The 17520-nt window shown below is 51.1% G+C and overlaps 1 protein-coding gene across 1 annotated transcript in view; it reads left to right on the forward strand.

Moving 5' to 3' along the window:
* Positions 1 to 17520, forward strand: part of TFR2 (transferrin receptor 2) — a 153390-nt gene that overhangs the window by 95498 nt on the left and 40372 nt on the right. The window contains exons 7-10 of the mRNA XM_086946189.1: positions 2931 to 3053; positions 3695 to 3811; positions 4197 to 4336; positions 13358 to 13533. Of these exons, the coding sequence (XP_086802315.1) occupies positions 2931 to 3053; positions 3695 to 3811; positions 4197 to 4336; positions 13358 to 13533 (556 nt within the window). The remainder of the gene's footprint in view (positions 1 to 2930; positions 3054 to 3694; positions 3812 to 4196; positions 4337 to 13357; positions 13534 to 17520) is intronic.

Raw genomic sequence — 17520 nt, forward strand, 5'->3', positions numbered from 1 at the left:
CCCATGGAATGACAGTTGGCACAGAGCCCCTGGGGTCCCTGCATAGAAAGGGCAGGGGTGTGGTGATGTGGTGGAGGGCAGTGGTGTGGACCTGTTGGTGGAGGGCAGGGAGCGGTGCTGTTGGTGGAGGCAGGGTGCGGTGGTGGAGGACAGGGTGCGGTGCTGTGGTGAAGGGCTGGGTGCGGTGCTGTGGTGGTGGAGGGCCGGGTGTGGTGTGGAGTGGTGTGGCTCACTGGTTTGAGGCGGCAGACCCGAGAGCAGAGAACGGCCTGGGACCAGGGTTCGATTCCCGACGCGGCAGGGTCTTGGACCAGGATCTGCGGACTTGATAATTCACGCCTCGGTGCCTACTCTCATCAGGGATCACACTCGGCAACTCTGGGCATTAAGCTTGCCTCATCTCCACAACGGCCCCTCACAAACTCCGGGGATGCCTGGTTTCACCTTGGAGACTCCCAGGAGGGACTATCTCACAGGGAAAGCAAGGACGGGTTCCCCAGCGGTCTATAGCGCTACGAGGCCTGTGGTGCGGGTAGCAGTGCGCTTTACAAGACACACAATTACAATGTTTGGTGCTGTGGTGGTGGAGGGCAGGGTGTGGTGCTGTGGTAGAGGGCAGTGGTGTGGACCTGTTGGTGGAGGGCAGGGAGCGGTGCTGTTGGTGGAGGCAGGGTGCGGTGCTGTGGTGGAGGACAGGGTGCGGCGGTGGAGGGCTGGGTGCAGTGCTGTGGTGGTGGAGGGCAGGGTGTGGTGCTGTGGTGGACGGCAGGGTGTGGTGCTCTGGTGGTGGAGGGCCGGGTGTGGTGCTGTGGTGGTGGAGGGCCGGGTGTGTGGTGCTGTCGTGGTGGAGGGCAGGGTGTGGTGCTGTGGTGGAGGGCAGGGTGTGGACCTGTTGGTGGAGGGCAGGGAGCGGTGCTGTTGGTGGAGGCAGGGTGTGGTGCTGTGGTGGAGGGCAGGGTGTGGTGCTCTGGTGGTGAAGGGCCGGGTGTGCTGCTGTGGTGGTGGAGGGCCTGGTGTGGTGCTGTGGTGGTGGAGGGCCGGTGTGGTGCTGTGGTGGTGGAGGGCAGGGTGTGGTGCTGCGGTGGTGGAGGGCAGGGTGTGGTGGTGTGGTACTGTGGTGGAGGGCAGTGGTGTGGACCTGTTGGTGGAGGGCAGGGAGCGGTGCTGTTGGTGGAGGCAGGGTGCGGTGCTGTGGTGGAGGACAGGGTGCGGCGGTGGAGGGCTGGGTGCGGTGCTGTGGTGGTGGAGGGCAGGGTGTGGTGCTGTGGTGGAGGGCAGGGTGTGGTGCTCTGGTGGTGGAGGGCCGGGTGTGGTGCTGTGGTGGTGGAGGGCCGGGTGTGTGGTGCTGTGGTGGTGGAGGGCAGGGTGTGGTGCTGTGGTGGAGGGCAGGGTGTGGACCTGTTGGTGGAGGGCAGGGAGCGGTGCTGTTGGTGGAGGCAGGGTGTGGTGCTGTGGTGGAGGGCAGGGTGTGGTGCTCTGGTGGTGGAGGGCCGGGTGTGGTGCTGTGGTGGTGGAGGGCCGGGTGTGGTGCTGTGGTGGTAGAGGGCCGGGTGTGGTGCTGTGGTGGTGGAGGGCAGGGTGTGGTGCTGTGGTGGTGGAGGGCAGGGTGTGGTGCTGTGGTGGAGAGCAGTGGTGTGGACCTGTTGGTGGAGGGCAGGGAGCGGTGCTGTTGGTGGAGGCAGGGTGCGGTGCTGTGGTGGAGGGCAGGGTGCGGCGGTGGAGGGCTGGGTGCGGTGCTGTGGTGGTGGAGGGCAGGGTGTGGTGCTGTGGTGGAGGGAATGGTGTGGTGCTCTGGTGGTGGAGGGCCGGGTGTGGTGCTGTGGTGGTGGAGGGCCGGGTGTGTGGTGCTGTGGTGGTGGAGGGCAGGGTGTGGTGCTGTGGTGGTGGAGGGCAGGGTGTGATGCTGTGGTGGTGGAGGGCAGGGTGTGGTGCTGTGGTGGAGGGCAGGGTGTGGTGCTGTGGTGGTGGAGGGCCGGGTGTGTGGTGCTGTGGTGGTGGAGGGCCGGGTGTGTGGTGCTGTGGTGATGGAGGGCAGGGTGCAGTGCTGTGGTGGAGACAGGGTGCGGTGCTGTGGTGGTGGAGGGCAGGGTGCGGTGCTGTGGTGAAGGGCAGGGTGCGGTGCTGTGGTGGAGGCAGGGTGCGTTGCTGTGGTGGAGGACAGGGTGCGGTGCTGTGGTGGTGGGCCGGGTGCGGTGCTGTGGTGGTGGAGGGCAGGGTGCAGTGCTGTGGTGGAGACAGGGTGTGGTGCTGTGGTGGTGGAGGGCAGGGTGTGGTGCTCTGGTGGTGGAGGGCCGGGTGTGGTGCTCTGGTGGTGGAGGGCAGGGTGCAGTGGTGGAGGCAGGGTGCGGTGCTGTGGTGGAGGACAGGGTGCGGTGCTGTGGTGGAGGACAGGGTGCAGTGGTGTGGTGGTGGGCTGGGTGCGGTGCTGTGGTGGTGGAGGGCAGGGTGTGGTGCTGTGGTGGTGGAGGGCAGGGTGTGGTGCTCTGGTGGTGGAGGGCAGGGTGTGGTGCTGTGGTGGTGGAGGGCAGGGTGTGGTGCTCTGGTGGTGGAGGGCAGGGTGTGGTGCTGTGGTGGTGGAGGGCAGGGTGCGGTGCTGTAGTCGTGGAGGGCAGGGTGTGGTGCTGTGGTGGTGGGCTGGGTGCAGTGCTGTGGTGGTGAGCTGGGTGAAGTGCTGTGGTGGAGGCAGGGTGTGGTGCTGTGGTGGTGGAGGGCAGGGTGCGGTGCTGTGGTGGAGGCAGGGTGCGGTGCTGTGGTGTAGGACAGGGTGCGGTGGTGTGGTGGTGGAGGGCAGGGTGCGGTGCTGTGGTGGAGGCAGGGTGCGGTGCTGTGGTATAGGACAGGGTGCGGTGGTGTGGTGGTGGTGGGCCGGGTGCGGTGCTCACTCTCTCCCTGCCAGCCCTGCCTCTGACGCGTCACTCTCTCCTCACCAGGGTGGGCTGGTCTACGCCAACTACGGCCGCAAAGAGGATTTCCTGCAGCTGAAGACGCTGAACGCGAGGCCCGAGAACCAGCTGGTCATCGTCCGAGTGGGCAAGATCAGCTTCGCGGAAAAGGTAAGATGTGTGGGCCGACCTTCATCCTTCCGAGATGAGACACAGGGGCAGGGGTGAGCGAGTGGGATACAGATCCAGGGGTGAGACAGCAGGATAGAGATGAGACACTGGCAGAAGGGAGACAGTGGGATAGAGATTATACAAATTCACGAGAGATATGGTCAGGAATGAGACAGTGGGATAGAGATGAGACATGAGCAGAAGTGATACAGTGAGAAAGATATGAGACGCCGGAGCAGAAAAAAAGACCTATGGGAAGAGAGATGAGACACTTGGGAAGCGATGAGGATAGAGAGAGACGAGGCACATGGAAAGAGGTAAGACACCAAGGCAGAGATGAGAGGCAGAGATGAGACACTAGTGCAGAAATGAGGCGCATAAGAAGAGACGAGACACCAGGGCAGAGATCAGACACATGGAAGTGATAATCTTGGATTCAATTTATGCTCAAATTTTGTGAATAACCAAAAAGTAGTAAACCAAAGTGTAAATTACTCAAAAGTGTAAGTTACTTTTGTGAATCATGCCCCAAGTGCACAGATCAGGAACCTGGGCAGAGTGGAGAGCTGTGGGACTCCTCGAGTAACCTTTTCCGACTTGCACCCTCTGACCCACTCTTTCTGTTGCCCTCTCATCCACAGGTGGCCAATGCCGAGCAAGCTGGCGCTGTAGGGGTGCTGATCTACCCGGACCCTGCCGACCTGGCTTCGGACCAGGGGAGTCAGCGGCTGCCCCCGGACGTTGCCCTCTACGGACATGTAAGTACTTGAAAAAGGAAACGCCACCAAGGTACACATTCTATGGGGGATCCATCAATGACTATTGAATAAGGGTCAACATTGAAAACAAGAGGTATATGAGGCTGGGCAGCTACCACACACTCTCACTCTCCTAGACAAAACAGGGATGGAGTTATTGATGGATGGAGGGGTGAAGCATTGGGTGGCTGAATTGAGGGACGGCTGCAGTATGAGACAGCGGGAGATAGAGAGTGGGATGGAGTAATGGATAGGGTGACGGACGGCAATGGGTGGATGGCATGCTCGGTTGCACTGGTTGGCATGGGATCCATTAGTCTTCCAGGCTCTGATAGATTCTTACTCCCTGATGAGTGCATTTCTTGATTCTGTCCTTTGTCTGCAGGTCCACATGGGGACAGGAGACCCCTACACCCCCGGCTTCCCGTCATTTAATCACACCCAGTTTCCCCCAATCGCATCCTCTGGCCTCCCGAAGATCCCGGCACAGCCTATCAGCGCCAACGCCGCACGCAAGTTGCTGAAGTAAGAACAAGGCTCAAGCATGCTATCCATGTCATTGGTGTTCCACTACGGCAAGGCGCGAGTGTGCCATCTGACCATTAGGTATTCCCCCATGGCAAGGCACAAGCTTGCTGTCCATGTCATTGGTGTTCCACTGCAAGGCCCAAGTGTGCCATCTGTACCAGTAACTATTCTCCCATGGCAAGGCACCAGCTTGCTATCTGTGCCATTGACTATTTATCTATGGCAAGAAACAAACTTGCTATCCATGCCATTGACTGTCCTTCAATGGCAAACGAGAAAGCTTGCTATCTGTGCCAGTAAGTATTCCTCTATGACAAAGCACGAGCTTGCTAGCCATGCCATTGGGTATTCTTCTATGGCAAGGTGGGAGCATGAGATCCATTCCATCTGGTATTTCTCTATGGCAAGGTACAAGCTTGCTATCCTTGCTAACAGGTATTCCTTTACGGCAAGGAAAGAGCTTGCTATCGGGTATTCGTTTATGGCAAGTTACGAGCCTGCTATCCTTGCTATCGGGTATTCCTCTGTGGAAAGGTACGAACGTGCTATCCTTACCATTGGGTATTCCTCTATGGCAAGGTATGAGCTTGCTATCCTTGCCATCAGACATTCCTCTATGGCAAGGTGCACGCTTGCTATCCTTGCCATCGGGTACTCCTCTATGGCTAGGTACAAGCTTGCTATCCTTGCCATCAGGTATTCCTCTATGGCAAGGTGCAAGCTTGCTATCCTTGCCATTTGGTATTCCTCCATGGCAAGGTACGAGCTTGCTATCCTTATTATAAGGTATTCCTCTATGGCAAGGTACGAGGCGAGCCTGCTATCCTTGCTATCGAGTATTCCTCTATGGCAAGGTGCACACTTGCTCTCCTTGCCATCAGATTTTCCTCTATGGCAAGGTTCGAGCTTGCTATCCTTGCCATCGGGTACTCCTCTATGGCAAGCTACGAGCTTGCTATCCTTGCCATTAAGTATTCCTCTATGGCAAGGTATGAGCTTGCTATCCGTGCCATCAGGTATTTTTCAAAGGCAAGGTACAAGCTTGCTATCCTTACTATCAGGTATTCCTCTATGGTAAGGTTTGAGCTTGCTATCCTTGCTATCTGGTATCCCTCTAAGGCAAGGTGCGAGCTTGCTATCCTTGCCATCGGGTATTCCTCTGCTGCAAGGTACAAGCTTGCTATCCTTGCCATTGGGTATTCCTCTATGGCAAGGTACAAGCTTGCTATCCGTGCCATCAGGTACTCTTTAATGGCAAGGTAAAAGCTTGCTATCCTTGCTATCAGGTATTCCTCTATGGCAAGGTACGAGCTTGCTGTCCTTGCTATCAGGTATTCCTCTATGGCTAGGTACAAGCTTGCTATCCTTGCTATCAGGTATTCCTCTATGGCAAGGTACAAGCTTGCTATCCGTGCCATCAGGTATTCCTCTATGGCAAGGTGCAAGCTTGCTATCCTTGCCACTGGGTATTCTTCAATGACAAGGTACAAGCTTGCTATCCTTGCTATCAGGTATTCCTCTAATGCAAGGTACAAGCTTGCTATCCTTGCCATTGGGTGTTCCTCTATGGCAAGGTACAAGCTTGCTATCAAGTATTCCTCTATGGCAAGGTACTAGCTTGCTATCCTTGCCATTGGGTGTTCCTCTATGACAAGGTACAAGCTTGCTATCAGGTATTCCTCTATGGCAAGGTACTAGCTTGCTATCCTTGCCATCGGGTGTTCCTCTATGGCAAGGCGAGCTTGCTATCCTTGCCATTGGGTATTCCTCTATGGCAAGGTACAAGCTTGCTATCCTTGCTATCAGATATTCCTCCATGGCAAGGCAAGAGCTTGCAATCCTTGCTATCAGATATTTCTCTATGGCAAGGTATGAGCTTGTGACCTTGCCATCGGGTATTCCTCTATGGCAAGGTACGAGCTTGCTATCCTTGCCATAGGGTATTCTTCTATGGCAAGGAACAAGCTTGCTATCCTTGCCATTGGGTATCCCTCTATGGCAAGGTACGAGCTTGCTATCCCTGCCATCGGATATTCCTCCATGGCAAGATTCAAGCTTGCTATCCTTGCCATTGGGTACTCCTCTTTGGCTAGGTACGAGCTTGCTATCCTTGCCATCAGATATTCCTCTATGGCAAGGTGCGAGCTTGCTATCAGGTATCCCTCTATTGCAAGGTGCAAGCTTGATATCCTTGCCATCAGGTATTCCTCTATGGCAAGGTACAAGCTTGCTATCCTTGCCATCAGGTATTCTTCAATGGCAAGGTACAAGCTTCCTGTCCTTGCTATCGGGTGTTCCTCTATGGCAAGGTACAAGCTTGCTATCAGGTATTCCTCTATGGCAAGGTACTAGCTTGCTATCCTTGCTATCAGGTATTTCTCTATGGCAAGGTACAAGCTTGCTATCCTTGCCATTGGGTGTTCCTCTATGGCAAGGTACAAGCTTGCTACCAGGTATTCCTCTATGGCAAGGTACTAGCTTGCTATCCTTGCCATTGGGTATTCCTCTATGGCAAGGTACAAGCCTGCTATTCTTGCTATCGGGTATTCCTCTGCGGCAACGTACGAGTTTGCCATCCTTACCATTGGGTATTCCTCTATGGCAAGGTACAAGCTTGCTATCCTTGCTATCAGGTATTTCTCTATGGCAAGGTACAAGCTTGCTATCCTTGCCATTGGGTGTTCCTCTATGGCAAGGTACAAGCTTGCTACCAGGTATTCCTCTATGGCAAGGTACTAGCTTGCTATCCTTGCCATTGGGTATTCCTCTATGGCAAGGTACATGCCTGCTATTCTTGCTATCGGGTATTCCTCTGCGGCAACGTACGAGTTTGCCATCCTTACCATTGGGTATTCCTCTATGGCAAGGTACAAGCTTGCTATCCTTGCTATCAGATATTCCTCTATGGCAAGGTACGAGCTTGCTATCCTTGCTATCAGATATTCCTCTATGGCAAGGTACGAGCTTGCTGTCCTTGCCATCGGGTATTCCTCTATGGCAAGGTATGAGCTTGCTATCCTTGCTATCAGATATTCCTCTATGGCAAGTTACAAGCTTGCTATCCTTGCTATCAGGTATCCCTCTATGGCAAGGTACGAGCTTGCTATCCTTGCCATGGGGTATTCCTCTATGGCAAGGTACGAGCTTGCTATCCTTGCCATCAGATATTCCTCTAAGGCAAGGTGCGAGCTTGCTATCAGGTATCCCTCTATGGCAAGGTACTAGCTTGCTATCCTTGCCATCGGGTGTTCCTCTATGACAAGGTACAAGCTTGCTATCAGGTATTCCTCTATGGCAAGGTACTAGCTTGCTATCCTTGCCATCGGGTGTTCCTCTATGGCAAGGTGCGAGCTTGCTATCCTTGCCATTGGGTATTCCTCTATGGCAAGGTACGAGCTTGCTATCCTTGTTATCAGGTATTCCTCTATGGCAAGGTACAAGCCTGCTATTCTTGCTATCGGGTATTCCTCTGCGGCAACGTACGAGTTTGCCATCCTTACCATTGGGTATTCCTCTATGGCAAGGTACAAGCTTGCTATCCTTGCTATCAGATATTCCTCTATGGCAAGGTACGAGCTTGCTATCCTTGCTATCAGATATTCCTCTATGGCAAGGTACGAGCTTGCTGTCCTTGCCATCGGGTATTCCTCTATGGCAAGGTACGAGCTTGCTATCCTTGCTATCAGATATTCCTCTATGGCAAGTTACAAGCTTGCTATCCTTGCTATCAGGTATCCCTCTATGGCAAGGTACGAGCTTGATATCCTTGCCATGGGGTATTCTTCTATGGCAAGGAACAAGCTTGCTATCCTTGCCATTGGGTATTCCTCTATGGCAAGGTACGAGCTTGCAATCCTTGCCATCGGATATTCCTCCATGGCAAGGTTCAAGCTTGCTATCCTTGCCATCAGGTACTCCTCTCTGGCTAGGTACGAGCTTGTTATCCTTGCCATCAGATATTCCTCTAAGGCAAGGTGCGAGCTTGCTATCAGGTATCCCTCTATGGCAAGGTACAAACTTGCTATCCTTGCTATCAGGTATTCCTCTATGGCAAGGTACGAGCTTGCTATCCTTGTTATCAGGTATTCCTCTATGGCAAGGTACAAGCTTGCTATCCTTGCTATCAGGTATTCCTCTAGATCAAGGTACAAGCTTGCTATCCTTGCCATCGGGTGTTCCTCTATGGCAAGGTACAAGCTTGCTATCAGGTATTCCTCTATGGCAAGGTACTAGCTTGCTATCCTTGCCATCGGGTGTTCCTCTATGGCAAGGTGCGAGCTTGCTATCCTTGCCATTGGGTATTCCTCTATGGCAAGGTACAAGCCTGCTATCCTTGCTATCGGATATTCCTCTACGACAAGGTACGAGCTTCCTCTATGGCAAGGTACGAGCTTGCTATCCTTGCCATTGGGTATTCCTCTATGGCAATGTACGAGCTTGCTATCCTTGCTATCAGATATTCCTCTATGGCAAGGTACAAGCTTGCTGTCCTTGGGTATTCCTCTATGGCAAGGTACGAGCTTGCTATCCTTGCCATCGAGTATTCCTCTATGGCACGGTACGAGCTTGCTATCCTTGCCATCGGGTATTCTTCTATGGCAAGGAACAAGCTTGGTATCCTTGCCATTGGGTATTCCTCTATGGCAAGGTACGAGCTTGCTATCCTTGCCATCGAATATTCCTCCATGGCAAGGTTCAAGCTTGCTATCCTTGCCACCGGGTACTCCTCTATGGCTAGGTACAAGCTTGCTATCCTTGCCATCGGGTATTCCTCTATGACAAGGTGCGAGCTTGCTAACCTTGCTATCAGGTTTACTTCTCTGGCAAGGTGCGAGCTTGCTATCAGGTATCCCTCTATGGCAAGGTGCGAGCTTGCTATCCTTGCCATCGGGTATTCCTCTATGGCTAGGTACAAGCTTGCTATCCTTGCCATCAGATATTACTCGATGGCAAGGTGCAAGCTTGCTATCAGGTATCCCTGTATGGCAAGGTGTGAGTTTGCTATCCTTGCCATCGGGTATTCCTCTATGGCAAGGTACTAGCTTGCTATCCTTGCCATCAGGTATTCTTCAATGGCAAGGTACAAGCTTGCGATCCTTGCCATCGGGTATTCCTCTATGACAAGGTGCGAGCTTGCTAACCTTGCTATCAGGTTTACTTCTCTGGCAAGGTGCGAGCTTGCTATCAGGTATCCCTCTATGGCAAGGTGCGAGCTTGCTATCCTTGCCATCGGGTATTCCTCTATGGCAAGGTACAAACTTTCTATCCTTGCTATCAGGTATCCCTCTATGGCAAGGTGCGAGCTTGCTATCCTTGCTATCGAGTATTCCTCTATGGCAAGGCACGAGCTTGCAATCCTTGCCATCGGATATTCCTCCATGGCAAGGTTCAAGCTTGCTATCCTTGCCATCAGGTACTCCTCTCTGGCTAGGTACGAGCTTGTTATCCTTGCCATCAGATATTCCTCTAAGGCAAGGTGCGAGCTTGCTATCAGGTATCCCTCTATGGCAAGGTACAAACTTGCTATCCTTGCTATCAGGTATTCCTCTATGGCAAGGTACGAGCTTGCTATCCTTGTTATCAGGTATTCCTCTATGGCAAGGTACAAGCTTGCTATCCTTGCTATCAGGTATTCCTCTAGATCAAGGTACAAGCTTGCTATCCTTGCCATCGGGTGTTCCTCTATGGCAAGGTACAAGCTTGCTATCAGGTATTCCTCTATGGCAAGGTACTAGCTTGCTATCCTTGCCATCGGGTGTTCCTCTATGGCAAGGTGCGAGCTTGCTATCCTTGCCATTGGGTATTCCTCTATGGCAAGGTACAAGCCTGCTATCCTTGCTATCGGATATTCCTCTACGACAAGGTACGAGCTTCCTCTATGGCAAGGTACGAGCTTGCTATCCTTGCCATTGGGTATTCCTCTATGGCAATGTACGAGCTTGCTATCCTTGCTATCAGATATTCCTCTATGGCAAGGTACAAGCTTGCTGTCCTTGGGTATTCCTCTATGGCAAGGTACGAGCTTGCTATCCTTGCCATCGAGTATTCCTCTATGGCACGGTACGAGCTTGCTATCCTTGCCATCGGGTATTCTTCTATGGCAAGGAACAAGCTTGGTATTCTTGCCATTGGGTATTCCTCTATGGCAAGGTACGAGCTTGCTATCCTTGCCATCGAATATTCCTCCATGGCAAGGTTCAAGCTTGCTATCCTTGCCACCGGGTACTCCTCTATGGCTAGGTACAAGCTTGCTATCCTTGCCATCAGATATTACTCGAGGGCAAGGTGCAAGCTTGCTATCAGGTATCCCTGTATGGCAAGGTGTGAGTTTGCTATCCTTGCCATCGGGTATTCCTCTATGGCAAGGTACTAGCTTGCTATCCTTGCCATCAGGTATTCTTCAATGGCAAGGTACAAGCTTGCGATCCTTGCCATCGGGTATTCCTCTATGACAAGGTGCGAGCTTGCTAACCTTGCTATCAGGTTTACTTCTCTGGCAAGGTGCGAGCTTGCTATCAGGTATCCCTCTATGGCAAGGTGCGAGCTTGCTATCCTTGCCATCGGGTATTCCTCTATGGCAAGGTACAAACTTTCTATCCTTGCTATCAGGTATCCCTCTATGGCAAGGTGCGAGCTTGCTATCCTTGCTATCGAGTATTCCTCTATGGCAAGGCACGAGCTTGCTATCCTTGCCATCGGGTATTCCTCTATGACAAGGTGCAAACTTGTTATCCTTGCCATCGGGTATTCCTCTATGGCAAGGTACAAACTTTCTATCCTTGCTATCAGGTATCCCTCTATGGCAAGGTGGGAGCTTGCTATCCTTGCTATCGAGTATTCCTCTATGGCAAGGTACAAACTTGTTATCCTTGCCATCGGGTATTCTCTATGGCAAGGTACAAAGTTTCTATCCTTGCTATCAGGTATCCCTCTATGGCAAGGTGCGAGCTTGCTATCCTTGCCATCGGGTATTCCTCTATGGCAAGGTGCGAGCTTGCTATCCTTGCTATCGGGTATTCCTCTATGTCAAGGTGCGAGCTTGCTATCCTTGCTATCGAGTATTCCTCTATGGCAAGGTACGAGCCTGCTATCCTTGCTATCGGGTATTCCTCTATGGCAAGGTACAAACTTGCTATCCTTGCCATCGGGTATTCCTCTATGGCAAGGTACGAGCTTGCTATCCTTGCTATCAGGTATCCCTCTATGGCAAGGTGCGAGCTTGCTATCCTTGCCATCGGGTATTCCTCTATGACAAGGTGCAAACTAGCTATCCTTGCCATCGGGTATTCCTCTATGGTAAGGTACAAACTTGCTATCCTTGCCATCGGGTATTCCTCTATGGCAAGGTACGAGCTTTCTATCCTTGCCATCGGGTATTCCTCTATGGCAAGGTACAAACTTGCTATCCTTGCCATCGGGTATTCCTCTATGGCAAGGTACGAGCTTGCTATCCTTGCTATCAGGTATCCCTCTATGGCAAGGTGCGAGCTTGCTATCCTTGCTATCAGATATTCCTCTATGGCAAGGTGCGAGCTTGCTATCCTTGCTATCAGGTATCCCTCTATGGCAAGGTACGAGCTTGCTATCCTTGCCATCAGATATTCCTCTATGGCAAGGTGCGAGCTTGCTAACCTTGCCATTAGGTTTACTTCTCTGGCAAGGTGCGATCTAGATATCCTTGCTATCAGGTATTCCTCCATGATAAGGTGCCAGATTGCTATCCCTACCACAGAGTATTTTTCTATGGCAAGGCACACGCTTTCTAAGCTTGAGACCCCTCTTCCAAGCTCTTGGCCTGGCAGTTCGGACTGGACTGTTACCATGGGGCACAGGGTCAAGACTGATTTGCATATGGCTGGGTCCCAACTGGAATGGCATGGTGAACAAAAAAACAATGGATTTAGGCCCAGATCTCTGTACTGGGGTGAACGTAGGACATTGTTCTGCATTCTGTCCATCAATTGTTATTTTTGCAGTGGCCAAATATCCACCATTAAATAGGCTGGCTTGTACGGAGTGAAGAGAATTCCTAGATTCGTTCAAACCCTCCATTCGAGGACCCACTGTTGCATTGCAGGTGGGTGTGGGGGGGTTTCTGCTCTCTCAGGGTCAGGGTTTTACTTCAGAGCTTGGGTCCTCAGAATACTTTGAGTGCGTCATTGATTTCTTCTCTCGGTCCCTTCCATCTGCGTGTGGGTCCTCATGGTGAATCGGAGGTGTGGTGGGTTTTCTCTCTCGGGACCTTCCGTCTGAGCTGGGGTCCTCCTGGTACAGTCCTAGTGTGGTGCGTTTCCTCTCTCAGGGAATCCCTTGGCTTGGGTCTCCCTGATGCATCACAGATGGGATGGGTGTCCACTCTCATGCCTTTCCACCAAAGCTAGCAGACTTCCATTGCAGTGGCAGGTGAGAGGCAGGCAAGATGATCTTATCGGCCTTACAGCCTACCTAGGGTCCTCCTTCTCTTGGGACAGCAGGTTTTGTGCTACAACAAAAAGTACATTAAACAAAGAGGACCCACTAGGAAGGTTTGGTTGACATCTTTGCATGCCAGCTCCTGGGCTGTTTCAAATGATGGCTTTTGATAGCATTGTCAGAGAGTGTTCCATACCTGCTCTGGGACTCTTGCAGTTCTTGCCCACATGTTGTAGTAAAGGACAATGACAGATCAACAGGTAGCAGAAATGCTGGTTCTGTTACTGCTGTAATGCTCTCTACCCTTCCGTACTTGTCTGTCTGTCTCTGTGTGTCAATGTGTTGGACTGACAGAAACTCGCCTTATCTCTAACCTCTTCTCTGACTACACATCCCTGTTCCTTTGAATCCAGAACATGATGTTTGGAAAAAAACAACTCAGATTGTAAACTGAAGCCTGAACCTAAAAGGTCCTTGTTGAATGGCTGCAGAGCCCCAGCCCAGAGGTTGTAGGTCATGTCCATGTGTCTTTGTGAAGGGCACTAACAGCAAATCGCTTCTGGGAGATACCCTATCTTCTAACCCTCTCTCCTTCTCACATTCCAGCATGTTGGCAGGCCCCTCTGCACCCCGGGATTGGACCGGGTCCCTCTTCGCCACCTACCCTTTGGGTGCCAGCTTTAGTGACTCCAGCAGGCAGCTACAGCTGACGGTGAATAACGTCCAAGCCACTGTCCAGATCGACAACATCTTCGGCTGCATCGAAGGAAAGTTTGAGAAAGGTGAGTCGCAAGTTGGACGCTCTGATGGTATGGTGACTTGTGTGGAAGAGGTTATCCCAGGTATGTTCTTGTGGACAATTTCTGCCTTCAACAGAGGAGTTGTCCTCTGTGCAGGACTGACCCAGACAGTTCAAGTATAGGCTGACCCAAATGGGTCCAATACACCTGCCTTGTAGGAGCCTATGCTGTGTTTGGGTCTGGATGACTCTCTGTGGAGTCAGAAGCAACACCAGCCCCACTGGGGCCTTTGAAGTGAGTGGGTATGCTATTGGGCCTGGCTTGGATACAGGGTGGTGACTGGGACTAGGTGAAATTATAATTACTCTGGTAAAATGCAGGGTGGGTGCATCACAGGCTTTTTGGGCCTCATTTACTACAAAATGGTGTGGCACCGCAAGCCATTTTGCTCCTCCAAGTTGTTTCATCTTAAAAGCTCAGGGATGCATCATATTGACAACAATATAACGCATCTATGTGCGTTCCCCAGCGCTGGTGCACAATTGGCTGCCATGAGCCGGTGCAGGCACCTTTATATCATGCTGCAAGGGTGCCTGCGTTGCAGGGATGATTGTTTTTGTGCAAGAAGGAACACCTTAATTGATGGCATGTTCCTTTTTTTATGCATGCTGCAGAATGCAGCACACATAAAAAGAGGAAAAAACCAGGAGAAATAAAAGTCTTTTTCTTTGTTGCGTGACTCTGACGCCTCGCCTGGGAGGAGGGAGGTATAGGATTCTAACACATTCCCAAGTTCACGACACTTTGTAAATCTGGGGATGTGTCATGTTCCATGGATGTTACGGGGGAACACCCACAGCAACACCCATGGAAGGCCCTTTACACGCAATGCATGAAAGGTGCTCATATTTACAAGGCCACGAAAAGCCATGCAGGGTGGCTTTACGTGGCCTGGAAATATGGGCAGGCACACTGCGCCGCTGGTGGGTCAGCAAAAGTGACCCACAGGCAGCGCAATGGGCTGGTAAACGAGGCCCTTTTGTTTTTAACTTTAGCTATGCTGTGCAGAGTGGCTAAAAACCGTTGACAAAGCCAATAGGTCACAAAGACGAGACCTATTAGCTTTTCTAACACTTGTTTTATTTGGCATTGCATGCACTTGAAGGCATTAACAGAGAATATAGTGTGGATTTGTAGAATGTCACATTAGGGAAAATTTGTAAAAGTTGTCAATTTGTGAAATTTCTCGAAATTACACTTTACTCAAGGTTGTACCATTTTTTGCATGGGGAGAGACTCACAGAACATGTCTCACAAATACATTTTTTCTCATACTTCTTTCCTGCCATTATTTTTGGAATATCTTTTACATGATGCATGCAGTTAAATGAAAAAAGTCACACAAGATACCGGCAAGCCACGTTTTGCTCTAAAAGCTTCATTTGACAAAATTTGTGGGGAATTTTCCAAACAAATATGAGCAATCTTGTGGTGACTCCAGCTCCAGAAGCGCTCCCTTCCACACAGCCCAGGCAATGACTTTGCCAATCCTACACTTTGTCATCACATTGCTCATGCGAGAGTCGACATTGTATAGGAATGCCTCCATTCATGCATGCATGCATGGCCACCATTAAAAATTTAAAGGGCTTCAACCACCTTGAGTGGATTTAGACTCCGTGCCTGGTTTAGAGTTTGGTGGATGGAATACTCATACACGACAAAGTTTTAGAGAACGAAAGTGGGAGATTTAACAAAAGAGTAATCGGGAGAATGGATTTCCCAGATTGACGGCTATTCAAACAAGAGCCAATTTCAGGCTGGAGACATCAAAAGATTACGTTCAGATGGGAGTCTCCCATCTGAATTGGGTCGATTGGCATGTATGGATACTCCGCCACAAACGAGACGGATGTCCTGTCAGCCGCATTACAAGCATTATTATCCTATGGCACTTGCAATAGGGTGGACAGGCTGTCCATCACATTTGTGACAGAGTATCCCAGCCACCAAGATCTAAATCAAGCCCTTCGTCTGCAGCTAGAAAACACCCGATACCCGGTTTCTAGCTTTTTTTTCTACACGAGAAAACCCAACCTGGTTGAAAACGCAGTCTCCGGCCCACTGTTTGGCCACTCCCACTACTCGTCCCGTTTATAACCTCAGATGTCCTGTGCAGTTTAATATGTTTTTTAACCCCTTGAATGCTCATGACGAGCTGAGCTCGTCATGAGCCACGGCGCTCCGGTGCTCATGACGAGCTCAGCTCGTCATGAGCCGTGGAACGCTCGCATGCGGGGATAATTCCCCTGCTGTGCTGAGCGTTCCACGGGTGTAGCCGTGACGAGCTGAGCTCGTCATGAGCACAGGAGCGCCGTGCCTCATGACGAGCTCAGCTCGTCATGAGAATGTGAGCGCTGTGCGCCCCTCCCTCCCCCCCAGCACAGCGGGGGAATATCCCCCACATCGAAGGGGTTAATGGCTTACTTTGACACACAAAGAGTGCATACCTGAGAAACAAGGTTTCAAGCACTTGACTTTCCAAATTACAAAGACATTCATCCCAAAACTTTGCACCTTCATTTGTTACCTTTCCTAGAGCCTTTGGTTTGAGTGTGACCATATTTGGAATCTTTCAGGAGTTCGAAATTTTCCCTTTTATCCGATGAGTGCAGTTTTTCGATTGGGTTACCTTCCAATACTGATTTACTTGCCGTTTGTCCCACAAATAACCATGGTCGGACGGGCCTTTAGGGCAGTCACGCAGTGCCCGATGAGCTGGTCTGACAGTTTAGTGTGTTGGCCAGTTTTTTGGTTGTTTGTGGACCTGTTTTATGGTCTGGTGGGCAGGTTTTTATTGTCAATTTCCCTAATATTAAATTAAATATTGCCTGCAACGAGCTCAAATCCATGCAGTCTTCCATGCCTTGCAGATCATGTATACAGCATTTCTTGACAAGTTCCTAACTGCCCTATTTTGAAACCATGGTCACTTTTTAGCTATTTAATTCACTAATGGAGGCCACTTTTATTTTGGTGCCCGGTCACATTTTCTGTCCCAGTACTGCCCTGCAAATGACACAACACATTAAAGAGCGTAGCGATCCTGGTGACAACAACGTTAAATCTGAACGAAACATTCCTTGTGACCAACTTGCAGCCACTGGATAAATAAAATGTTTGATTTTTTTTTGCATGAATAACTAATATGGTGTCTAGTTGGGGAGCTTGGGTTATTCGATTCATATGTGAATAAGTCACACTTGTATGTATGTACACTCAATGGTATTTGTAAGTCAAGACTACTTAGACAGTGCATGCACTGTCTGTTGTGAGGCATATTGTGGCTTACCGTGAGCCTAGAGGGGCTTGGAGCCAACCCATTGCTTACCATTGGTTGGCTTTCTTTGTCGCTCTAATTTGCCTGCATCATATTGGTTACCCAGCTTGTCTTGATTGTGTTTGTCCTTCCCATAAAGCATTGCCTCTTTACCATCTCTTTGATTGGCTGGCATCTCTGCCTCCTTTGCTTGCTTTTCAAAGCACTTTTGTCAAATTTGTGACAAAGTATCCCAGCCAATCACTTATGTGTGAAGCACTGTGAGAGCGTGATCTTTTTGCACCGTCTCACTCATGTACTTATCCCCCTGTACTCTGCAATGCTCTGTCACCTGACTGTTTCTCTCGGCTGCCCGTTTGCTCTTGAACGTGTTGCTTTTGCTAGCCTCTGGCCCATGTGTGCTCCTCCATTCTCCAACCACCCTCCCCGTGTTGCTTTGCCATTCCCCACATACCTTCTCCGTGTTGCTTTGCAGTTACCCCATATCACCCACTTGTGTTGCTATTCCACTCACCTCCCTGCTTACCTAAAAAATGCTTTGAGGGGGAGGAGCCTAGATGGCGACCGGGACGGTCGAATAGTCCCTCGGCTCCCGAGACCATCTCCTCCAGCGCATCTATCCTGCCAGTGCTCCTGTATTAAAACGGCACAACTGTGTACCCGATCCCCTCCGGCGCCCGACGGTGAAA

Source organism: Lissotriton vulgaris, chromosome 12, assembly GCF_964263255.1.
Source record: "Lissotriton vulgaris chromosome 12, aLisVul1.2, whole genome shotgun sequence".
NCBI classification, from domain to species: domain Eukaryota; kingdom Metazoa; phylum Chordata; class Amphibia; order Caudata; family Salamandridae; genus Lissotriton; species Lissotriton vulgaris.